The sequence below is a fragment of the Habropoda laboriosa genome, unplaced genomic scaffold (genome assembly GCF_001263275.1).
Source record: "Habropoda laboriosa isolate 0110345459 unplaced genomic scaffold, ASM126327v1 scaffold65, whole genome shotgun sequence".
NCBI classification, from domain to species: Eukaryota; Metazoa; Arthropoda; class Insecta; order Hymenoptera; family Apidae; genus Habropoda; species Habropoda laboriosa.
Window position 1 is genome coordinate 3,716,885 of NW_017100254.1, and position 19,446 is coordinate 3,736,330.

The 19,446-nt window shown below is 39.5% G+C and overlaps 1 protein-coding gene across 2 annotated transcripts in view; it reads right to left on the reverse strand.

The window, feature by feature from the left end:
* Positions 1–924: 924 nt before the first annotated feature.
* LOC108572498 (rap1 GTPase-activating protein 1) overlaps positions 925–19,446 on the reverse strand; it is a 116,181-nt gene continuing 97,659 nt past the window's right edge. For both annotated transcript variants that reach the window (XM_017934748.1, XM_017934749.1), the window contains 7 exons: positions 7,436–7,744; positions 3,574–3,756; positions 2,879–3,117; positions 2,421–2,699; positions 2,094–2,259; positions 1,163–2,005; positions 925–1,086 (listed from right to left, as the gene is read on the reverse strand). In XM_017934748.1, coding sequence (XP_017790237.1) covers positions 925–1,086; positions 1,163–2,005; positions 2,094–2,259; positions 2,421–2,699; positions 2,879–3,117; positions 3,574–3,756; positions 7,436–7,744 — 2,181 coding nt within the window. The remainder of the gene's footprint in view (positions 1,087–1,162; positions 2,006–2,093; positions 2,260–2,420; positions 2,700–2,878; positions 3,118–3,573; positions 3,757–7,435; positions 7,745–19,446) is intronic.

Below are 19,446 nucleotides of genomic sequence, written 5' to 3' on the forward strand. Positions count from 1 at the left end.
GGTAAAGTATGATAACTGAATATTTTCGAAAGTATCGATGATGTGAAAAAATGTTACCAGACAAAGTTAATATCATTTGGGGAATATCCTATTAACGATACAACTTTTCTTCAGCTATGACTTAAAGTGTCTACAATTGAATTCGCCTAAATACGACAGAAAACTCTTAAAACACATCAATTTTGTCCAATGACATTCTTCGACCCATCAGCTATACTTTCGAATAAATTGAGTTGTCACGCTTCATGTGTCTTACCCTGTATATGATCCCAATTTATGAACATGTAATTATTACAGATAAAATATGTTACGTTAATTTCTGTGTAGTTACTCTCAATTTCAGAAATGCTAAGTCTAAAGGCCATTTTACTTTTTATTCTAAAGTATCTACCTATATAATGACAAGATGCACCTACTGTTTTAAACATTCCTATTCGCATTTATGTATTGCGTGTGTTTGTGTGATTTATTTGTAATTATATTGACTATTAAAGATTAACTTACGCCTATTAATAAATTAATAGATAAATAATATTGGTTAAAGGTCAAACAAATATTTCTACAAGTAACAATTAGCGTCTACGCTGCAAATACTTTGAAAGACGCGTCGCTATAGTTATATCGCAGAAACATTTCTCTCTAAACATCCTTCCACTGACCCTTTTTTTTTCTTTCTTATAATATACAACGTTTGTACCAATGTCTACCTAAAGAAGTTCAACCACAGAGTGAAAAACAAAACGTAAAGCATTTCGATTGCAAGTTTCAAACTCTCTGCAAAGCACTTCGGAGATGTTTTCTTTAGAAGAAGCGATTCCGAAAAATCAAGATATATAGAGTCCTCAACTACTGCGCCCAACTAATTATTAGAATCTAATAATTGTAACGGGAATCATAGTCATCTTCTAGATCTCAAAGAAATCTTTAAACGGTAGATGTCTGTTGATTGTTATTATCCAATGGAATACTCGTCGAACATTCTTTCAACATAGCTCGTAATCGAAGAATCTCCTTCGATGCGGCTGCAAGATCCGATTGCAGTTGTAGCTCCTTCTCTCGCAGACGTTTAATGTCGCGTTGACAGGTCTGCAAAATAACGTCGCAATTAAATCATGACAGTAATTAGAAGGATAATATAAATTTCATAAACGTATATATTTACCACATTCTGCCTCAATAAGTCTAACTTGTCGCATTTAAGCCTAGTGACTTCCATTCTCAAATTCTCGTTCTCCAAAACACCATCCTTAGTCGTACACCTCGCTGTGTCATGTGTTTCCGCGGAGCTCATCGACTCGAGGCCCGTGTCGCTGTCTGGATACACAACCTGATCCAGCTCGAGCTCGCTGTTCAACGAACTGTCGTCGCTCTCCGAAATAACCCGTTGGGTCATTTCCTTTTTCTCCGACCTCTCTTGTTTTCGTAAATTCTCGTGGGTCAGTCTCTGAACAGGAGACACAGAAGTTTTATCCGCCAGCGTGGTGTCATTGCTGGCGCAAACAGAAGTGGTAGATTCCCTACGATCGACTTCATCTTGCTGCAAAGTGGCCAAACTGCTGTCTTGATTGTCTGTGTTCGACAAACTGCTGTCCTGACTTCCTAAACTAGGGCTTCCGCGTTCTGAATCTCTTCCGAGAGTTAAATCCGGAGAACCTAAGGGACTCGACGGCTCCACCGAGCGTTTACTGTTGATCTTCGTAGTCGATTGTCGATTACTCGGCGGACTAGGCTCCGACTGACCCTTCTTCGATAATTGCTGCGGCACGCTCTCAGTCGAGGCGTTTCTAACGCGCGATATCAGTGCTTTTCGCACGGTATCGATGAACCTGGAGCCACTTCCTCCGCTACCAGACCCAGACGCGTCGCTTGCTGTCGGACTTACCGGGCAATTTCCACCGATTGCAAAACCAGCACCGCCCAAACCGATCGCTCCACCAAGAAATTCTGCGGTCTTCGTTTGAAGCTCCTCTGTCAGAGACTCCAACAGGGCTGACCTCGTTCTTAGCTGTTCGTTCAAACGTAATATACCGTTATTACACTTGTTACAACTGCGTCTGCAAAGTTTCATTCTTATTGTAGCAGTATTTAATTACCTCGAGCTTCGAAAATTTCTCAGCTTTGTACGCCGCATTCTCAGCGTTCACCAGTTTTGTTAAGAGGAATTCCTTGAACTCGACTCCTCGCAGAAATACGGCTGGCGTTGGCAGAGCTGGCCCGAACCATGGAACGTCGTTTCGAGCCGTTATACTGACCTTATACCTGTACGTACACACATTATTTACATAAGTTTCTACAAAATTCGACAGATATGTAACATATGCTTACACGATGTTCAGTAATGGTTATTTCATAACTGACGTGGCCCAAATTTACGCGATCTTAATATACCCGACACGGTACACACGAATCTAAATATATACCTTGTATTAGGAGTGCAAGGGTCAACGACCTGTACTATGATGAAAGCGTGTAAGAAATGGCTGGCGATCATATCTGGACTGAAAGGGGTTGGCTCCTCTTGGAATATTATCGCGACGATGTCGTTGCCTATGTGTCGTTTACGCTGTAACTGTTGCGAATCGCCTGGACTGTACGGAAGAAGAGAAGCGACATGGAAGAGGACTTCTCGGCCTCGAAATACCTCGTACACCGCGGAATCTCCTGTCTGGCCGTGTCGAGTGTCCAAACCTCCGCGATATCTGTAAACATTCACATCGAACGTTGTAACTTTTCTTTCACGAAGGCTGAAGAATAAAATCGAACAGCGTTCGACTGAATTTTCGTCACTTTCAGTATCCAACTATATTCTAGAAATATAATTAACAAATATAATTTTGGCTCCCTTTAGAAAATTCCTCTAAGTTGTAAAAATACCAACCCTTTGTGATCCTTCAGATCGATCTTCTGGCCCAGCAAGTCGAGAAATTCTTGGAAGGCTGGCGTGATTTGCCTGTTTCCGAAAAGTTGCTCTTCTGTGACCTGGCCAGCACGTTGATGAAGAACACCGAATTTAAATCTCGAGACCAGGGCGTGCTCGTCGTACCGTGCTATCAGTGTACCAGCACCCGAACAGACAACTGGCATCAGCGTGCTCACGTTCAAGGATTCATTGATCGCCTGTAAAAAGGTGTTCAAAGTCGTATACTACGATTTTTGCAATGGGATGGTTAGAAGAGTTAAAACTCCGCAATTAAGACCTATGTGGTTTGAATTTCTTTGCTATAGCATGTTCACTGCGGTACGGGGCAAGTAGACTCGTTCTTCATTGAATAGTTGCTCATATTTCCATCACTTTTACATTGTTTTCTCGGTATTAGGCATCGATCGAATCTTTGTAGGACAAAATAACAAAATATATTTTCAGGGGCTTTTCTTTGAATATTAGCGATGTGCAAAGCTGATATCTCCATAATTTCCCCACTATTCTCACCCCATTATGCCTAATGGAACCTCCGTAGAGTAAAAAGAAAATAGGAAGCTCCCCAAAAAGAGCTGTCGCGGTGAACGTGACAACGACAAAACCTGTTCAATGGAAAAACTCGAAAGGATGTTCGAAACTTCGAACGCATTCACCTTGACCATTTTGGCGGGTGACGGATTCGGTCCGAGGTTCGTGGCTGGTACCAATTCGTGAGTGGATCCAGCTCTTAGTCGCAACAGGACCCTCCAGTGCTCCTGTCCAGCAACCGTCTCGGCCTTCACCGAGACGAGGACCGACCCGTTCTCTCCGTCCCTTCCCACCAGGTTCACGTGCTCCTGCAAAAGAAAAAGGTTCAAGAGCTGGATGAAATAAACCGGGGCCTCCGCTCCTTTTTACGATCGTGACCAAGCTTTGTTGAGAAAGCCGTGGCCCGCGCGGAACGCATCGACCGCCAGAGTCGGTCGACTTTGATGCTCCTCTCTGGAGCATCCGAGTGCAACGGTGAAAGGTGCAATGCAACAGTTTCGTGCAGGGCAAACAGCCCTCTCGAAACTCCAAGTGCCTATCGGAGCACCGGATTGTTCGATGTTAATTAGTTCGTTCAATTGGCAGAAGGAAGTAACGAGGGGATTGGTTATTTTTCGAGAGATTACACAGAGTTACGTTTCGGGGAAGTGTAGTTTTTATAGGAAAACCAGAAAAGGAACACAGACCCGGAATAACAGCCCCTACAATGCACCGTTTCGTATACTAATTACAAGGGAAGATTGATCTAACTATTCTCGTAACAGTGCTTTATTCATCGTATTTCCCAAGTAATTGCCACGTTACTTGGAACGAATCATCAATTGTAAAATCTTAGACAAAGCAATGCTAATCATTCTTTTTGCCTTTAGCCACGAAACTAAATATAGTAGCGTGTTTTTTTACGATTTATTTATCTTGAAAACATTATTTCAACGCGTGTTCCCTTTAAACTCAACAATTGCCGAATAATTGCCACGTTACTTGGAACGAATCCATTCTAGAATTTTACACAAAGGAATACTACTACTCTTTTTTATTTTTCCCACCAAAGTCAATATAGTAGTACGACTGTTACAATCTATTTATCTTAAAAAAAAAAAAATACTTCAACGTGTGTTGTTCTTTCCTCATTTTTGCATTTTCTACTCAAGTAGAAATAGCGTGGCTCTCAAGCTTAATACTTTTTTCTATTTTAGCCACCAAGGTAAATATAGAAATATGATTGTTACAATTATTTTGCCATAAAAAAATGATTTCAAGCCACGCTCTCCCTCTGCTCAAATAGAAATTAATGTCATTCCCGAGATAAATTCCTGGGGAATGCACAATAAAATAGTTATTACTCGAGCATCGTACACGGGCGAGTCTATCGGCGAGATAGAAAGAAAAGTGGTTATTTCCCGATATTCCGCGCAGACTCGTGGTGTAGTTCAATGAAAACTCCGTAGCAGAGAACCTGGGAAAAGAGGCAAGGTCCCGGAAGAAGTGGTTAAAAACGGATTCAATTGATATGTTTCGAAATAGAATCTGGCCGCCGTGGTTTAGTTAGAATTTAGTATCTACACAAATAATCCCGCTATATGGACCGCGGTAGTGTAGGAAACAGAGAGGAGCGAGGGCAAGCGGAAGAAAAGCGAAGGCATCTTAAAAGCGGCTAAGGATGAAAATCAGGGATGTCGACGACGAGGCGAGGAAGAGAGGAGAGTTTCTTCTTATATAGGCATTGCTTATGGACTATGAGAACGTTCCCACTCCCACGCCCGAAGTGCTCTTTTCCTTTTCTTCTGCATCTTTACCTCTCCTCTTCTTTCTACCTTCTCTCGTATTCTCTCTCTCTCTCTCTTTTCCTCTCTCTGTGAGCTCGGTTCGTTCGTGTGCACGCGCCGCACACTCGTGTCTAGTGTATATACAGGGTGATTGCGAAGTAAGCTCGCTGTTGCAAACGAACCGCGCGCAAATCGCGTCACGCTTTTCCTCTGCAAATTTTCCGACCCATTTTTTACCATTTTTGATTGTGGGAATTTAGAAGAATTCGATTAAATTCTGGCCCTTGTTAAATTCGAATTAAGGAGTAGTGAATGGGCCCCTATCGGTAACGCAAAATTTTCATTTAAATTTAACATACTCCGAATATTTGATATTCGGAAAAGCCTCTAAGAATTTAATTGCAGGGTAATTTCGGGTATTGAAGTAGATTTGGCGTTTAATTCAACATTTAAAGCTGCATAGGCACTTATTTGTTAAGTAAAACTAGAAAATTTTAAAATAATTCATTAAAATAATTAAAATAATGAATATTGCTGAAAAATAAAGCAGAAAGCCAAATTAAATCTTGGTTAGTTTAAATCACTTTGATAGTGGAAATTTTCGAATTATAAAAATTTGGAAAAGTAGGAAAATTATCTGCGTTTGCAAAATTACGTATCACTTTTCCTGAACCGTTTCTTGTGTGAATTTTCGGCCCCATTTTAAGAATGAAATCCTTAAGAATTTTGTCGTTTATTTGATAATTTTAGTAAAGTGAATGATTTTCTTCGAAACTTTTACAATTCGAAAAATCAAATGTTTTTGATACTTTTTTTGCGATCACCCTGTATTAAGTGAGAACCATTACGGTCTGTGGCACGCATGATGTTTTACATGTGCACATTTCGCCTATTAGCCGTGCTTCGAGTAGTCGAAAGAGAAACGAGAGAAATTCGTACGTCGCGTGATAGTTCTCGAAATATATCTGCGAGTGTGTGAAACAAAGTTAATACGTTCCCATTTTCCCAAGCTTTTCTTTATCACTTATAGCCGCCGGAAGTAAGCAGATGTAATTGTACTAAGTCATGCATTTTCAAAGTAATTATTCTTTAGAGCCGAGTTAAACGAACTGCGAAGATAATTCAACACGGACTTATATACGAATTAATGAAATAATGTTAACGTTAAGTAAAAGCTTTGTGTAATAAAGATGATACCACGAGTAATGGGAATATGGAAGAGGGAAGAATTTAGTAAATATGTATGAAAATCTCTTATCCTAGAAGATGAGAGAAATATCTTGCCACTTTATTTGATCCTTTAATCCATTAATTACCAAAGTTGCGTAAACGAAAGATTTAACGAAAACTAATTAGAAAATTTGTATTATCTTAGAAATGAAATTTAATCCAATCTATGTTATAAAGAACATAGTCTTTTATGTTTTGGCATAACAATTTATTAATGTAAAATAAAAGTCTAGTTGTTATTTGTATTTAAAATACATATAGCTTTATTTGTATTTAAATAGCTTGTCTAATTTTTTTGATCAAAACAGCTTTTTGTCACGAATCACCAATTGGCCAATACGTAGAAAAGAATAACTTATTTATTGAAGGACTATTCAGTTTTAATTGCACTGCTATGACTGTATCGAGCGTAAAATACATCATATTCATATTTGTAAGAATGAAAAGGAAGTAATTGGTTATAATTCTTATTCATTTTTAATTAGAAACTAGAGAGTTTCAATTTCTGTTCGAAAGGAGAATACAGGTTACCAGGTTAAGGTCACAATTTTTTCCCCTTTTTATTACAACTACCTAATTGCGTGTATTTCTGTTTATAACGAAAAGTACTATCTTGAAAATAATATTTTCACCTCTGAGAAGTAATAGGTTAAAAAAGAAAAGGAAAGATTTGCATTATTTAATCAACATAATACAAACAAATATTAGCATCCCAGTCTTTTTCTCTTTTCCTCATTGTAACTACCTATTTCCATGCATTTCTGTCTATAATGAAAAGCACCAGCTTGAAAATAATATTTTTTCTACCCCTGGGAATTGATGGGTTAAAAAAGAAAAACACTTGCACTTGTCGCATTATTTGATCCTTCGAAAAAGAAAAACAAAAAAATTTGCATTATTCAATAATACACTTATCGCATTATTTGATCCTTCGAAAAAGAGGAAAGGAAAGGAAAGGTTTGCATTATTTAATCGAGAATAATATACACACCCTGCCGACGAAGAATCGCCTATAGCATTTAGCCGTGTCATCCTGGTCTATCCTAGGTTGCCATGCGGGCTGCGCCGGAAGTAACGCCCTGCCAGCTGAGTCCAGGGCGTGTCGATGATCGGTACCGTCGACCCAGTATCCAGGCGGTGTCACCACCAGAGGTGGCTGAGTTCCGGAAGTGGCTTGCTGGAGCGCAGCCTCCATAAGAGCTCTGCCAACCGGTGCATCGCCGACCGGTGAAGGGGACGGTGTGGGAGTGTGATTATTCTGATTACCAGGACTCGAGGCTGCCCTGTCCTCCCTTGGGGTCTGTAATCAGAACAGGCCAGTTCGATATCACACCTCTGAAATTCACCCATGCGTCGTTTAACCCCTTCGAAATTTTCGAGCCTTTGAAATACGTAAAACTCTCCCTCCTCTATCTAATGACACTTCAAAAAAGGAATCAGAAGCTCCATTTACTTTCGTTAATTAAACAGTGGGAAAAAAATATATCATATTTACTTATTTAGTAATTAAGGAGCCTCGGTCCTGCTAATATAACATAATCGCTATTTTTCTGTAACTATCGTGAATATTAAAGTATCGGAGATACTTTCATTTAATTTGGCCCTTAAAATTAGTCAAAATTAGCAAGTTAATCCGTACAATAGGTATTGACGATGAATTGCAACAGAAAGCATTGTTAGAAATATTGTATTCCTGTCGATGGACAGCATTTATCAACTGGTACTGTACAGTTTCCATTGTCGCGTTTAGGCCCGCCGGATACGTAGAGCTATAACCTACTTCGTACATTACGAACAGGTCGATTATTTGAGGAAACGGGATTCCCCATAAAACCGAGCGATCTAAAGATAGAAGAAGCCGCGAACGCTGCTCGACTTTTTCTTCCGCTTCCACGATTCTTTTCCCGACTACCTAGCATCGCTTGTCCTTCTTCTCCACAAGCTTCGAATGGTTTCAGTTTATTTCTGGCAACGAGGGAACGAGAGAGGGAAAGCAAATTCTCTCTCTCTCTTTCTCTCTCTTCACTTCACTTTCTTTTCCTCCTATTTAATATTTCCCTTCTCTGTCTACGCCTTTCTCGTTTGTTTGCTCCCCCTTTCAGGTGCGCCCCGCTGCATGCAGTCTTGTTAAAATCCCATTCATTTTTGAAATCCGTTCAGACGGAACCGCACGGAGCAAGAAAGTTTCTCATCTACGCGCCTTTTAACACGCACCTCGCCGTTTACGCAGCCCGACGAACGTGTACGTACCTTTAAAACGCGTTCCAACAGAAAAAAAGAGGGAGGGATTCGGCGAAAGAGAATTTTTAATTTTTCAATTCGCAACAAGTCCGAGCGAGTGGGCCTTCTCTTCCACTTGTTGAAAAATGAAGAAAAAACGATCGATATTAAACGAGCAATTCAATTCGAACGTTTTAATTACAGAATGTAACTGGAGAAAGAGGTTCAGCTGGTTGGCAGCTTTCTTTCCCGTGGAAATCGCGCCGTGGTAAAGAGAAAGAAAGAAACTGTTCCAATTGCGTGTGTAACAGTTAGCAATTATAACATTCGCGTGTGTAAGGAGAACTCTAGAACGATGGAAAAACACAATCGCTGACCCGTGTGTGTTCATTATGCGCCTATTTTTCCCTGCAGACTTTTGTGTCGAAGAGCAACAAGAAACAACACCAACGGGATGTTAATCGCAATTAGAATATTTAAATGCGACACGCTCTGCATATGAGAAGTGCGAATCAGATCCAAACCATCTGATATACACGTCTTGCGTGATCTTTTATTAACGAGAGACCGAATCCAAAACATCTTCGAGTTTTCAAACTTTGACGTTTAGTTTTGGGATAACAATCACTTCGTTCTATTTATTTTACAGTATCATTTTACAGTGCTGATGTTCAACATGCTAATAGGTATGCTCTTGTTTTTCCTGTTAATTTGTGTACACTTCAGATTATCGACTTCAAGATGGACAGGAAGCAAATTTGATTATTTTCCTTGTACGAGTATAAACTGGGTCATAAAGTTGCGGAAACGACTCGTAATATTAACGATGCATTTGCACGAGATACCGTGAATGAACGTACGTGCAACAAAAAAATTGGAACGATTAATTCCGACATCTGTCACGAATTGGGCTATGAAACTCTGCCTCATCCGGCATATTTCCCGGACCTATCGCTAACCGACTACCACTTTTTCAAACACCTCGACCACTATTTGCAAGAGAAGATCTTCACTAACCAAGCTGCTGCTGAAAATACGCTCGAAGTAATTCATCAATTCTAGAACACCAAAATTTTACGCTACAGGAATTAAAAAACTTACCACTTGGTGACAAAAATGTGCAAATTCCGATGGATCTTATTTTGATTAAAAAACTTTGTGGATTTAACGACGAAGTTTAAAAACCGACGTTAACTTCTTTACCAACCTAATGCAGAAAAGAATAAAAATTTCCCTTTCTTCAAATTTCAAATCGTCGAAATTCTACGAACGCTTCGATGCAACAGAAACGTCGGTTCTATCGTTGTCCATAGTTATCGACGATAACTGCATTATTTCTTTGTTTACATTCAACGAGCATAATACACGGAGGAGTACGTGTCATATTGAATGTATGCCACCCTGTATGTACATCGATGAGGAGGCGTTTCTCTTTACCAACCTAATGCAGAAAAGAATAAAAATTTTCCTTTCTTCAAATTTCAAATCGTCGAAATTCTACGAACGCTTCGATGCAACAGAAACGTCGGTTCCATCGTTGTCCATAGTTATCGACGATAACTGCATTATTTCTTTGTTTACATTCAACGAGCATAATACACGGAGGAGTACGTGTCATATTGAATGTATGCCACCCTGTATGTACATCGATGAGGAGGCGTTTCCACTTGAATTATAAATAACGACGTGCGACTGACTGAAATAACACATTGGTCATCGAGCATATCGCTACTTCTCAAGTCCGTCGCGGAGTTGTTCCCACCATTTTTTTTCAAATTACTCTAATTTCACTGATTAGAGTCGAGAGTATCTTCGCTATATCTCTGCTTCTGCCGTCGATATAATAAAATATCTTCTCGAAGGGAGACTTTCGGTCGTTAACGCCAAAGAAAAGATAGAGAAGATGAGGGACGTAATAGTAGTACCCTCTTGGCTATATCTTAGTCATATCTCTCTTCCTGGAATTTTAGGGGAGAATGCAAACAACCGCGAGGGGAGAAGAAAAAAGAAAGTTTCCTACTAGGCAAGGAAGAGCAGTAATAGACTGCTCCAGCCACCCCTCGATGCGGTTCTTAGACGGCCTGAGGAACGGAAGCGGAGCCTGGTGGCTCCCGAGAATCGACTAAACACCGCGGGTAGTCACGATAAGAGGCCAATTTCGCGTCTGACTCATGCACCGCTTACTATACCGATGTCGAATTTTATTGGAAGAGTGTAATACTTTCGACGAGGACCGATTAGAGAAGTGCCTTTCGTGCGGAACACAAATTCTTACTTACAGTCACTACCAGTAATATTCGGACACTCTTTAGAACAGTATAACTCTTTTAAAATTGAACCTAACGACTTGAGGTTTGTTTTTGAGAAATTAGGAGGATTAGTGTACCGGATGACGTGTGCAAAAAATTTGGCAAAAATTGCAATTTGTCGGAATCGCGAAGAAAATTCTTAATCAATCTGGGTCTTTAACGACCCGAGTGAAATTTCTTCCAAACGAATTTTGATTTTTATTGAAAACAATTTCAGACATTTCACTTAACGAACGATTCTACAATGTAACAGAGACATTGACAAGTACTCCAGAATTTTTTCCGATCTCTCGAAAGCCTGAAACGGTAAAACAGTTAGACACGAGCGACTAAGTTTGCCCACGGAGTGTGAAAAAATATGTTTGCCTACGGTGGTTTAACAGTATGGAACGAAATATCTCCGAATAGAATACGAGATGTGGAAACGGTACATCTCTCCGATCGGTTAACAATACGTTAACAGCGAGTTAGATCCGAATAAATTCTTATCTCCGTGAAAGCTGGCTTTTCGAAGCCTATCGAACGTGAAACTGAATAGTGGGCTGTCGACGGAAAAGGAGATTTCCCGAGACGCGAGAATATTGTAATAACGAGATAATACCGTTTGAAGCTTCTTACTTACATCCTTCTTAATTGCAAGTTAGAGGCTTCCTAGCCTCTCTTAAATAGGAAACATGACGCATCCAATCGTAATTGCAAAGTATGTCAAACGGAGGAAAGAGAGCGAAATTAATAACGTTTAGCTGCAACGGAAATTATCTCCTTTGTAAATTAAACTGCTGGATGGATGGTGCTGATTAATTGAAACAGCCTCCCACATAAGTATTTACATACGTTTCTTTTCCTCTGAACAATCTTAACAAACCGTTAATAAAAGAGTAAGAAGAACGATCTCGAATAAGATTTAACTGTAAACAATGGAAGAAGACTTTCTACCATCGAGTGTAATATGCTATGACGCAAGTGAGAAACAACTGACAAACGTTCTCTTTAACCCTTTCGTTACTATTAGAAAATTATACTGTTGGAACATCTTGGCGCACTTCCACCTTAATTTAACATCTTCACGCATTTCGACCTTAACCCTTTAACCTACGATTTCTTTCTAATTACGCATCTAAGCGTCAGCCATTTACTGTTTCAGTACTGTATCAGGTAGCAAAAGCTAATCTGTTAATAATTACGATGAATTTTTCTTACTAATACAACTATTTTTCTCACATCTTCACCAAAATCTTTGCCACGAGTCTGACGCGTTGTCATAGGTCAAGGCGTTAATTTAATAAACCGAATTTTAAAACGACACGGTCAAAAAAAAAACAAACTTTGCAGTGGTTGAAAATTTATCGTCTGTCAACCACGTTAAATCCGCCGTAGCGAAAGGGTTAACATGAAAATATTCTCACGAAGCGTAGGAAAATAAAGGGGTAACAAGAGGAGGAAGAAGGGAGAGAAAAGGCGAGGGGGAAAAATGGAAAATGGTGAACACAACTTGCGTATTAATACCGCAAGCGGCCAGGGCGACGTACAAAATCGACAGAAAGAGGAGCCTTTTCTAACCCCTGACAAATCGGGAGAGTTTGCTGCATTATACCTCGACCCTAAGCAAACTGCGTGAGTGCACATTCATCGTTCCTCCTCCACTCCTCTTTTCCTTCTTCCGTTTTGCTTTCCCGCCGTCGTGTGCGTGTAACTCATCTATACGAATCGTCTTTCTCTCTCTCACTGTGACTCGTATTTACGTAGCTTTATATCAGGTGCTTTCTGTGCAAACTGTGGATTTTCCGCAAGTCTCGGAATAACGTAACGACGATCAGTTACATCTGAGAAACGCTAGCCTCTCGACACTTTTCCAACAGACGTACATTGAATTCTCATTGTGATTTTCTTCGGTGAGAGGAGTGACAGCATCCGTCAAGGGTTAATCCTACGGCATGCGTGAATGACATCAGACAATGGACGTAAATGCATCTGCAAACATTTTCGCTTATGTACGTGTTGCATATGCAAAGTCACACCCATTCGAATAATCGCGTCGCCTGTACATATGTTCATGAATAAATAGTTACCTATGGGAATTGTAGTATAAAATGTTAGAAATAAATAGGCGGACAGAGAGGGTATACCTGGTGACCCGGTAATAATGGCGAAACAAAGAAGATACCAGAGTTTTCAGGTAATTCTCGTTTCACGAATTTTTTGCGCCGGAATTTTTACTTCAAATTGTAGGGGGAATCAGGCAGTATGTAATGACGCAGTCATTCACGAGCTTTGGCGACGCGAGTGTTATTCGCAATTTTGTGTGTTATTCACCTGAATTTTTTACGCATTTTTATCCTTACAAATCCTCTGGATTGGAATTTTTATTTGAAATCATAAGGGGAATCGTGCGGTATGCAATGACGCGGTCATTCGCGAGCTTTGGCGACGCGAGTGTTATTCGCAATTTTGTGTGTTATTCACCTTACGTTTTTACGAATTTTTATCGTCGCAAATTTCCTGGACCGGAATTTTTATTATAAATCGCACGGGGAATCACGCAGACTGCAATGACGTAATGATCAGTTAGAACAAACCTGAGTCACTCGCGAGTGCGTTATTTTATTTTCTTCTCAACCATAACCCTTTCACGTTTCCAACAGTGTCAAAAAGACGCACCAATACAAAACCAATAAATTAATTCAACCTTCGTTCTACATTTTATACATCCTTCTTGCGGACCGAACTCCCGCTTACAGCGTTACTTCTAAGGCAAATAAACTCCCGTTTCGCGAATTCCTGATTTACGAACTGCCGTCGCCAGGAATCAATTAATTGGCAAAGGCGGGAGAACCATTTACCTGCATTCATTCTATCAGCTTTGCGCGATCTTTCTGGAACACCCTGTACAGTTGATAGAGCGGAGAACGCAGGCGTTCGAACACTGCGTAAGCCATGACGTAATAAGGGGAAACGCGGCAATTATGTCGCGTTGGAAACTCGCGTGAGATTCATCGCCGTCGGGAATTTAAGTAGTTCCGAATATAATTGTGAAAAGGAGGGGAGAGAAAAAGAGAAACAAAAAACAAGGCGAGAAAAACAGCTTTCTCTGGCGTATCTGCGTTAATTATATCGACGATTGAGAATGCACCAATCACGTGAGATAATTAATTCCCAGTGAAAACACGGCACTCTACGCAACACATCCATCGGCAATTAATCTTCCAGCTCCTCTCGAATAATTAGCATCGGCGACCTCTGTTTCTTTTATTTTTCGCGGCAAGGTTGAGCCTCATTAAGCTCGACGCGAGAGTGTGATAATTTTATCGTACGCTGATAACCATGTAATACGATTCTAATTGAACACCAATACACTGGAGTTGTAATGAAAAATCACGCGTGTATAAACGCAGTTTCTTTCGTTCGCCCGTGGAAAAGATATTTGTTTGTTCCATTTGTAAACACGATTAATAGAAGGGGGGAAATTCCTTTTACGAAGTAACGAGCACAGCCGAAAACAAGCCCCGGTGCGCCATTTCCAGGAGAAAAATCAAGAATTTCCTCTGGCTTTGCTCGTGGCCGAGTTCCAGCAAGCAAAAAAAGCAGAAATTGACCACATTCGTGGAAGAAGAAATCCAATTACATAGTGCACCGGTTTGCTTTCCTTCCTCGTAAGAAATCTTTATGAGAACCGGCGATCCTCGTAATTGCACTGATCAACGGAATGCTTGCATCGCATGCTCTTTCGACGTAAAAATTTATCGAATTAACCCTTTCACTGCTATTGCCACTTATAGGCGTTTGTATGAGTCTTTTGGTGCACTTCCACCTTTATTTCATACTTAATTTGATACTTTACGCACTTTCATCTTAACCCTTTCAACTACTCATGCTCTTCTCCTTTCCCTTTCAATAATTCCCTATTATCTTCAGTGTTTTATCTGAAAATGTAGCTCGAAAGACAGTTAGTTGATAGGAACCAATTTAAAACAGTGCTGAAATTTGATGTTTGCGCAATATCTAAATATTTTTTACTGAAAAGTACGAAAATTTTGACAGATAAAGAAGAACGTAACTTTTGTTACGAAAAGGGTCACGTATATTGCTCACCTGGATTAAAAATAAAATATTGCGAAATGTAATACATATTTAAACTGGTAATTTAAAAATGTCGAGTGTGCCTCGACAAAAGGTTCATTCAATAAACAGAATTTTAAAGCGACACGGTCAAAGCAACAAATTTTGCAGTCGTGGTTAAAAATTGAACACGCGTTACGCGTTAAAGTCTGCCGTAGCGAAATGGTTTAAAAAGGGTTCGTCTGAAAAATCTTGTCACCAGAAAATGTGACGAAACAATTTCTCCACCGTCTGAATAATACTGTTCTCGAAATAAAACGTGTCTTACTGAATCGAGTACCTCTGCCGAGGCGAAAGAAGTCAAGAAAGCGTCCTTTCTCCGGGAATTTCCTGCAAGGGTAGAGTCGCAAAGAGAGCAAAACAGCTTCGAACAAATAGAAATTCTAGCTGAGAAATCCCTTCCCTCGCAACAGCGGGAAAATTCAAAAAAGTAATTCCACTTGAGGAATTTCCAGAATATCTCGCAGATTAAAGGGCCGGATTTCCTCCCCGTTGGGACGATTGTGCGTCCGAAAAAAAAAATGAAGAAAGCGGGGAGGGAGCGGAGGAAAAGAAAAAAGAGTTCTCCTCTCATCCGATGCTCCGGAGAAGGAGAAAGAAACAAGAGAGCCGCTGTCTCCCGCGGGGATGAATAATTCAGTACGGGCGCGCATAGTTGGACGCGCCCATGTACAGTCTCGTATATACATAAAGCAGAAGGTGTGCCAAGAATGAAATTGTCGTCGTGAACCATGCTCGTTCGTACTAACGACACCTGATCTATACCTCTGCACGCGACCCCGAATACCTGCAGGTTAAAGATGCTCCAACTTATCGCGTTAATTTCCGAAATACATACGCTGCCGTGAGCATGCATTGGGACATCCCTTGCGTTCGTGTAGAAAGTGTTATATGGTTTAAATTAGGTTTCCTAATATTTCAATATCTTACTAGCTTAATATTTCGTAATTTAATTTTAATTTTAGCATTTTAATATTTGACAATTTATGATTTTAGTATTTTAATATCTTACTGTCCTAATATTTGACAATTTAAGATTACAGTATTTTACTATCTTAATATTTGACAATTTAATATTTCAGTTTTCTAATATTTTACAATTGAATATTTTAATATCTTACTGTCCTAATATCTGACAACTGAAGATTTTAGCATATCGATATCTTACTATCCTAATATTTTAGTATTTTAATATTTCACTATGTTAATATTTGACAATTTAACATCTCGATATTTATTTTCTCGATAATTCAAATTACATTCCTAACAACTTCTGTTTGGGTCTTAATTTACCAACGACTGTCTAGGTTTGCTTCACATTCAATAAGTGTCCTAATCACAGGAGTGTAAATCGCCCTAATCATGTTTGCGCGCCTCAGATATCTCTGCGCCATTTAGAGAATATCAGAACGCGCGAATATTGGAAGCACTGGGGATACTGAAATGTCGAAACGTCGCAGCATTTGACATTTACCGTATTAGAAATGTAGGATATCAGAATGCGGGAATGTTAGAATTTTTATTATGTATAAAGCGCCTATGTTGTTGCACTTTTTGTTTTAGGAGAGGCGAAACGTGCACACGCTCGTTGAAGAAAAGGGGGTTAAGGTCGAAAACGTGAAATTACTGGTTATACTAGCAAACACACGCTCCCTCGTAAACGCAACTATAAATGAACACCATGTTAGAATATCAAGCTGTTTGCATGCCGCTGAATAAAACGTTCAATGCGAGATACGCTCTCCCGTATGCATATTTTTTACACTAATTCAACAGTGTTATCTTTTCGATTCGAGTACGATAACTTCTCGCTAACAATGACCTCTCGACGTACAATTTCAATTCCGCGATAACATCGACAAATTACCCCGATTATCCTGTCGCAGGAAAAAAAAAAAAACGCACGAAGAAAATTAGGGTTGAACTTCGTTTCGGAGCAGAATTTTTTTTTTTTTACCTGTTTTTTGTATTTTCTGATAATACTCGATGATAGAAATGAAATATAACGGTTTCGAGTTCAGGAATCAATTGGTTCACAAGTTTTACATTTTTAAAGCTAGCCTACTTTTGGCGTAAGTATGGCTTACTTTAACGCGGTAACTCGACTGCGGATTTTTACGCGTTTATGGAAAATCTGAAGGCAGAAAAATACACGGAGTGCACATAATCAGAAAATATATATAAATAAACCGAAAATATAGTACTCGAATAAAACTAGCTTCTATTTTTTTCATTATATTCATGAAAATATGAATTTGCATAAAAATTCGCACTCTACATGATAAATTACAATGTAAAAATAGAAAGCTTTAAATATATAAATACATGTTCCGCAAACTAGCAGAGTATCGTTTTATTATCAGCATATAAATCGATTCGTCAAATATTTTGGAAAACTATGCAACCCAACCGATATTACTCCCACTTTTCTACTTTCAAAATGCATTAGTTGAAATTTCTGTCCAATTATTCATTGCAAACACAGCACGTATAAGACGAAGAAAAAATTCTCGCAGTGTCAGAACAAGCGCAGTACCTCGAGAGTACCCAACTTTAAATGCACACACCATTTCAACGAATTCATTTCTACATTCAAAACCGTCATACTTCGTCTCTATTCATCGAGTACTATCATGAAACACAAAGAAAAAATTTAAAAAATTAGTGTTCCCAAACGAAGTTCGGCCAAAATCTAGCATACGCTAGCTAAACCTATTTTCGAAGTAATCTCAATCGTGTCAACCCTTTCCCTGAATCCTAGGCAAGAGCCGAGAGCTAGTCGTCCTCCGACAAACGGACGAAAGGGTAATTCAGCGTATCGATTTCTCGATTGCGCTCGGTAGAGCCTCCACTCGTGTTAGGCTCTCGAATGGCCTAAGATCGATCGATTTTGTTGTCATTTCGTTAGCATGAGAGCAGCGGACAGTAAAGTGACAGCTGCAGTACCGTTTGCACCTGGCGGTCTATATGACGAGCGGACTCGCTAAAATCTCTCTCTGTTGTGGAGCGAGCCCATACGCACATATGTACGCGAGAGAGGCCTCCGCCTTGGCTTCAGGCCTTATACGTGAAAATAGGAAAAAAAAAGAGAGAGAGAGAGAGAGAGAGAAGCAGCCGTACGAACAGCTGTGCGGCCCCTTTTGCGAACCGCCTTTTAAAACGAACCTGAGCTACCCAGCCGTATATACGCGACCGGCTATTACGACTTCGGAACACACTTCTCTCCCGTTGCCTGTGTGTTTTCTGCTTCGAGGAATGCAACGGTTAATCCGTTCGTTACAAATCAGATTTTTCCACGTTCGCATCCTTCAAATCAAATATAAAATCATGATACTCGTGTACCGTTCGTGTCTGCACTGTCATTTAACGGTAGAACTGCCGGCCGGGTCAAAATTGACCCGTTAGCAACTTTCGAAAATGAAAAATTATTGCTCGATTTTGGTAAGTATTTTCGTTTGTAACTTTTCGAATTTGTAACGATACGAATCTAATTTTCCAATCGCGTTTTATATAAGAATTCAGTTGTTGGAAAGTAAACGGGTCACTTTTGACCCGGCTGGTAGTTTTAGTGTTAATAAACACTGGCTGCAGCAGTTGAAATATTTTATTTAATAAATATGTAAAAGTTAACGTGTTAAAACTCGACTGCGGATTTTTACGCGTTTATGGAAAATCTGAAGGCAGAAAAATACACGGAGTGCACATAATCAGAAAATATATATAAATAAACCGAAAATATAGTACTCGAATAAAACTAGCTTCTATTTTTTTCATTATATTCATGAAAATATGAATTTGCATAAAAATTCGCACTCTACATGATAAATTACAATGTAAAAATAGAAAGCTTTAAATATATAAATACATGTTCCGCAAACTAGCAGAGTATCGTTTTATTATCAGCATATAAATCGATTCGTCAAATATTTTGGAAAACTATGCAACCGATATTACTCCCACTTTTCTACTTTCAAAATGCATTAGTTGAAATTTCTGTCCAATTATTCATTGCAAACACAGCACGTATAAGACGAAGAAAAAATTCTCGCAGTGTCAGAACAAGCGCAGTACCTCGAGAGTACCAAACTTTAAATGCACACACCATTTCAACGAATTCATTCCTACACTCAAAACCGTCATATTTCGTCTCTATTCATCGAGTACTATCATGAAACACAAAGAAAAAATTTAAAAAATTAGTGTTCCCAAACGAAGTTCGGCCAAAATCTAGCATACGCTAGCTAAACCTATTTTCGAAGTAATCTCAATCGTGTCAACCCTTTCCCTGAATCCTAGGCAAGAGCCGAGAGCTAGTCGTCCTCCGACAAACGGACGAAAGGGTAATTCAGCGTATCGA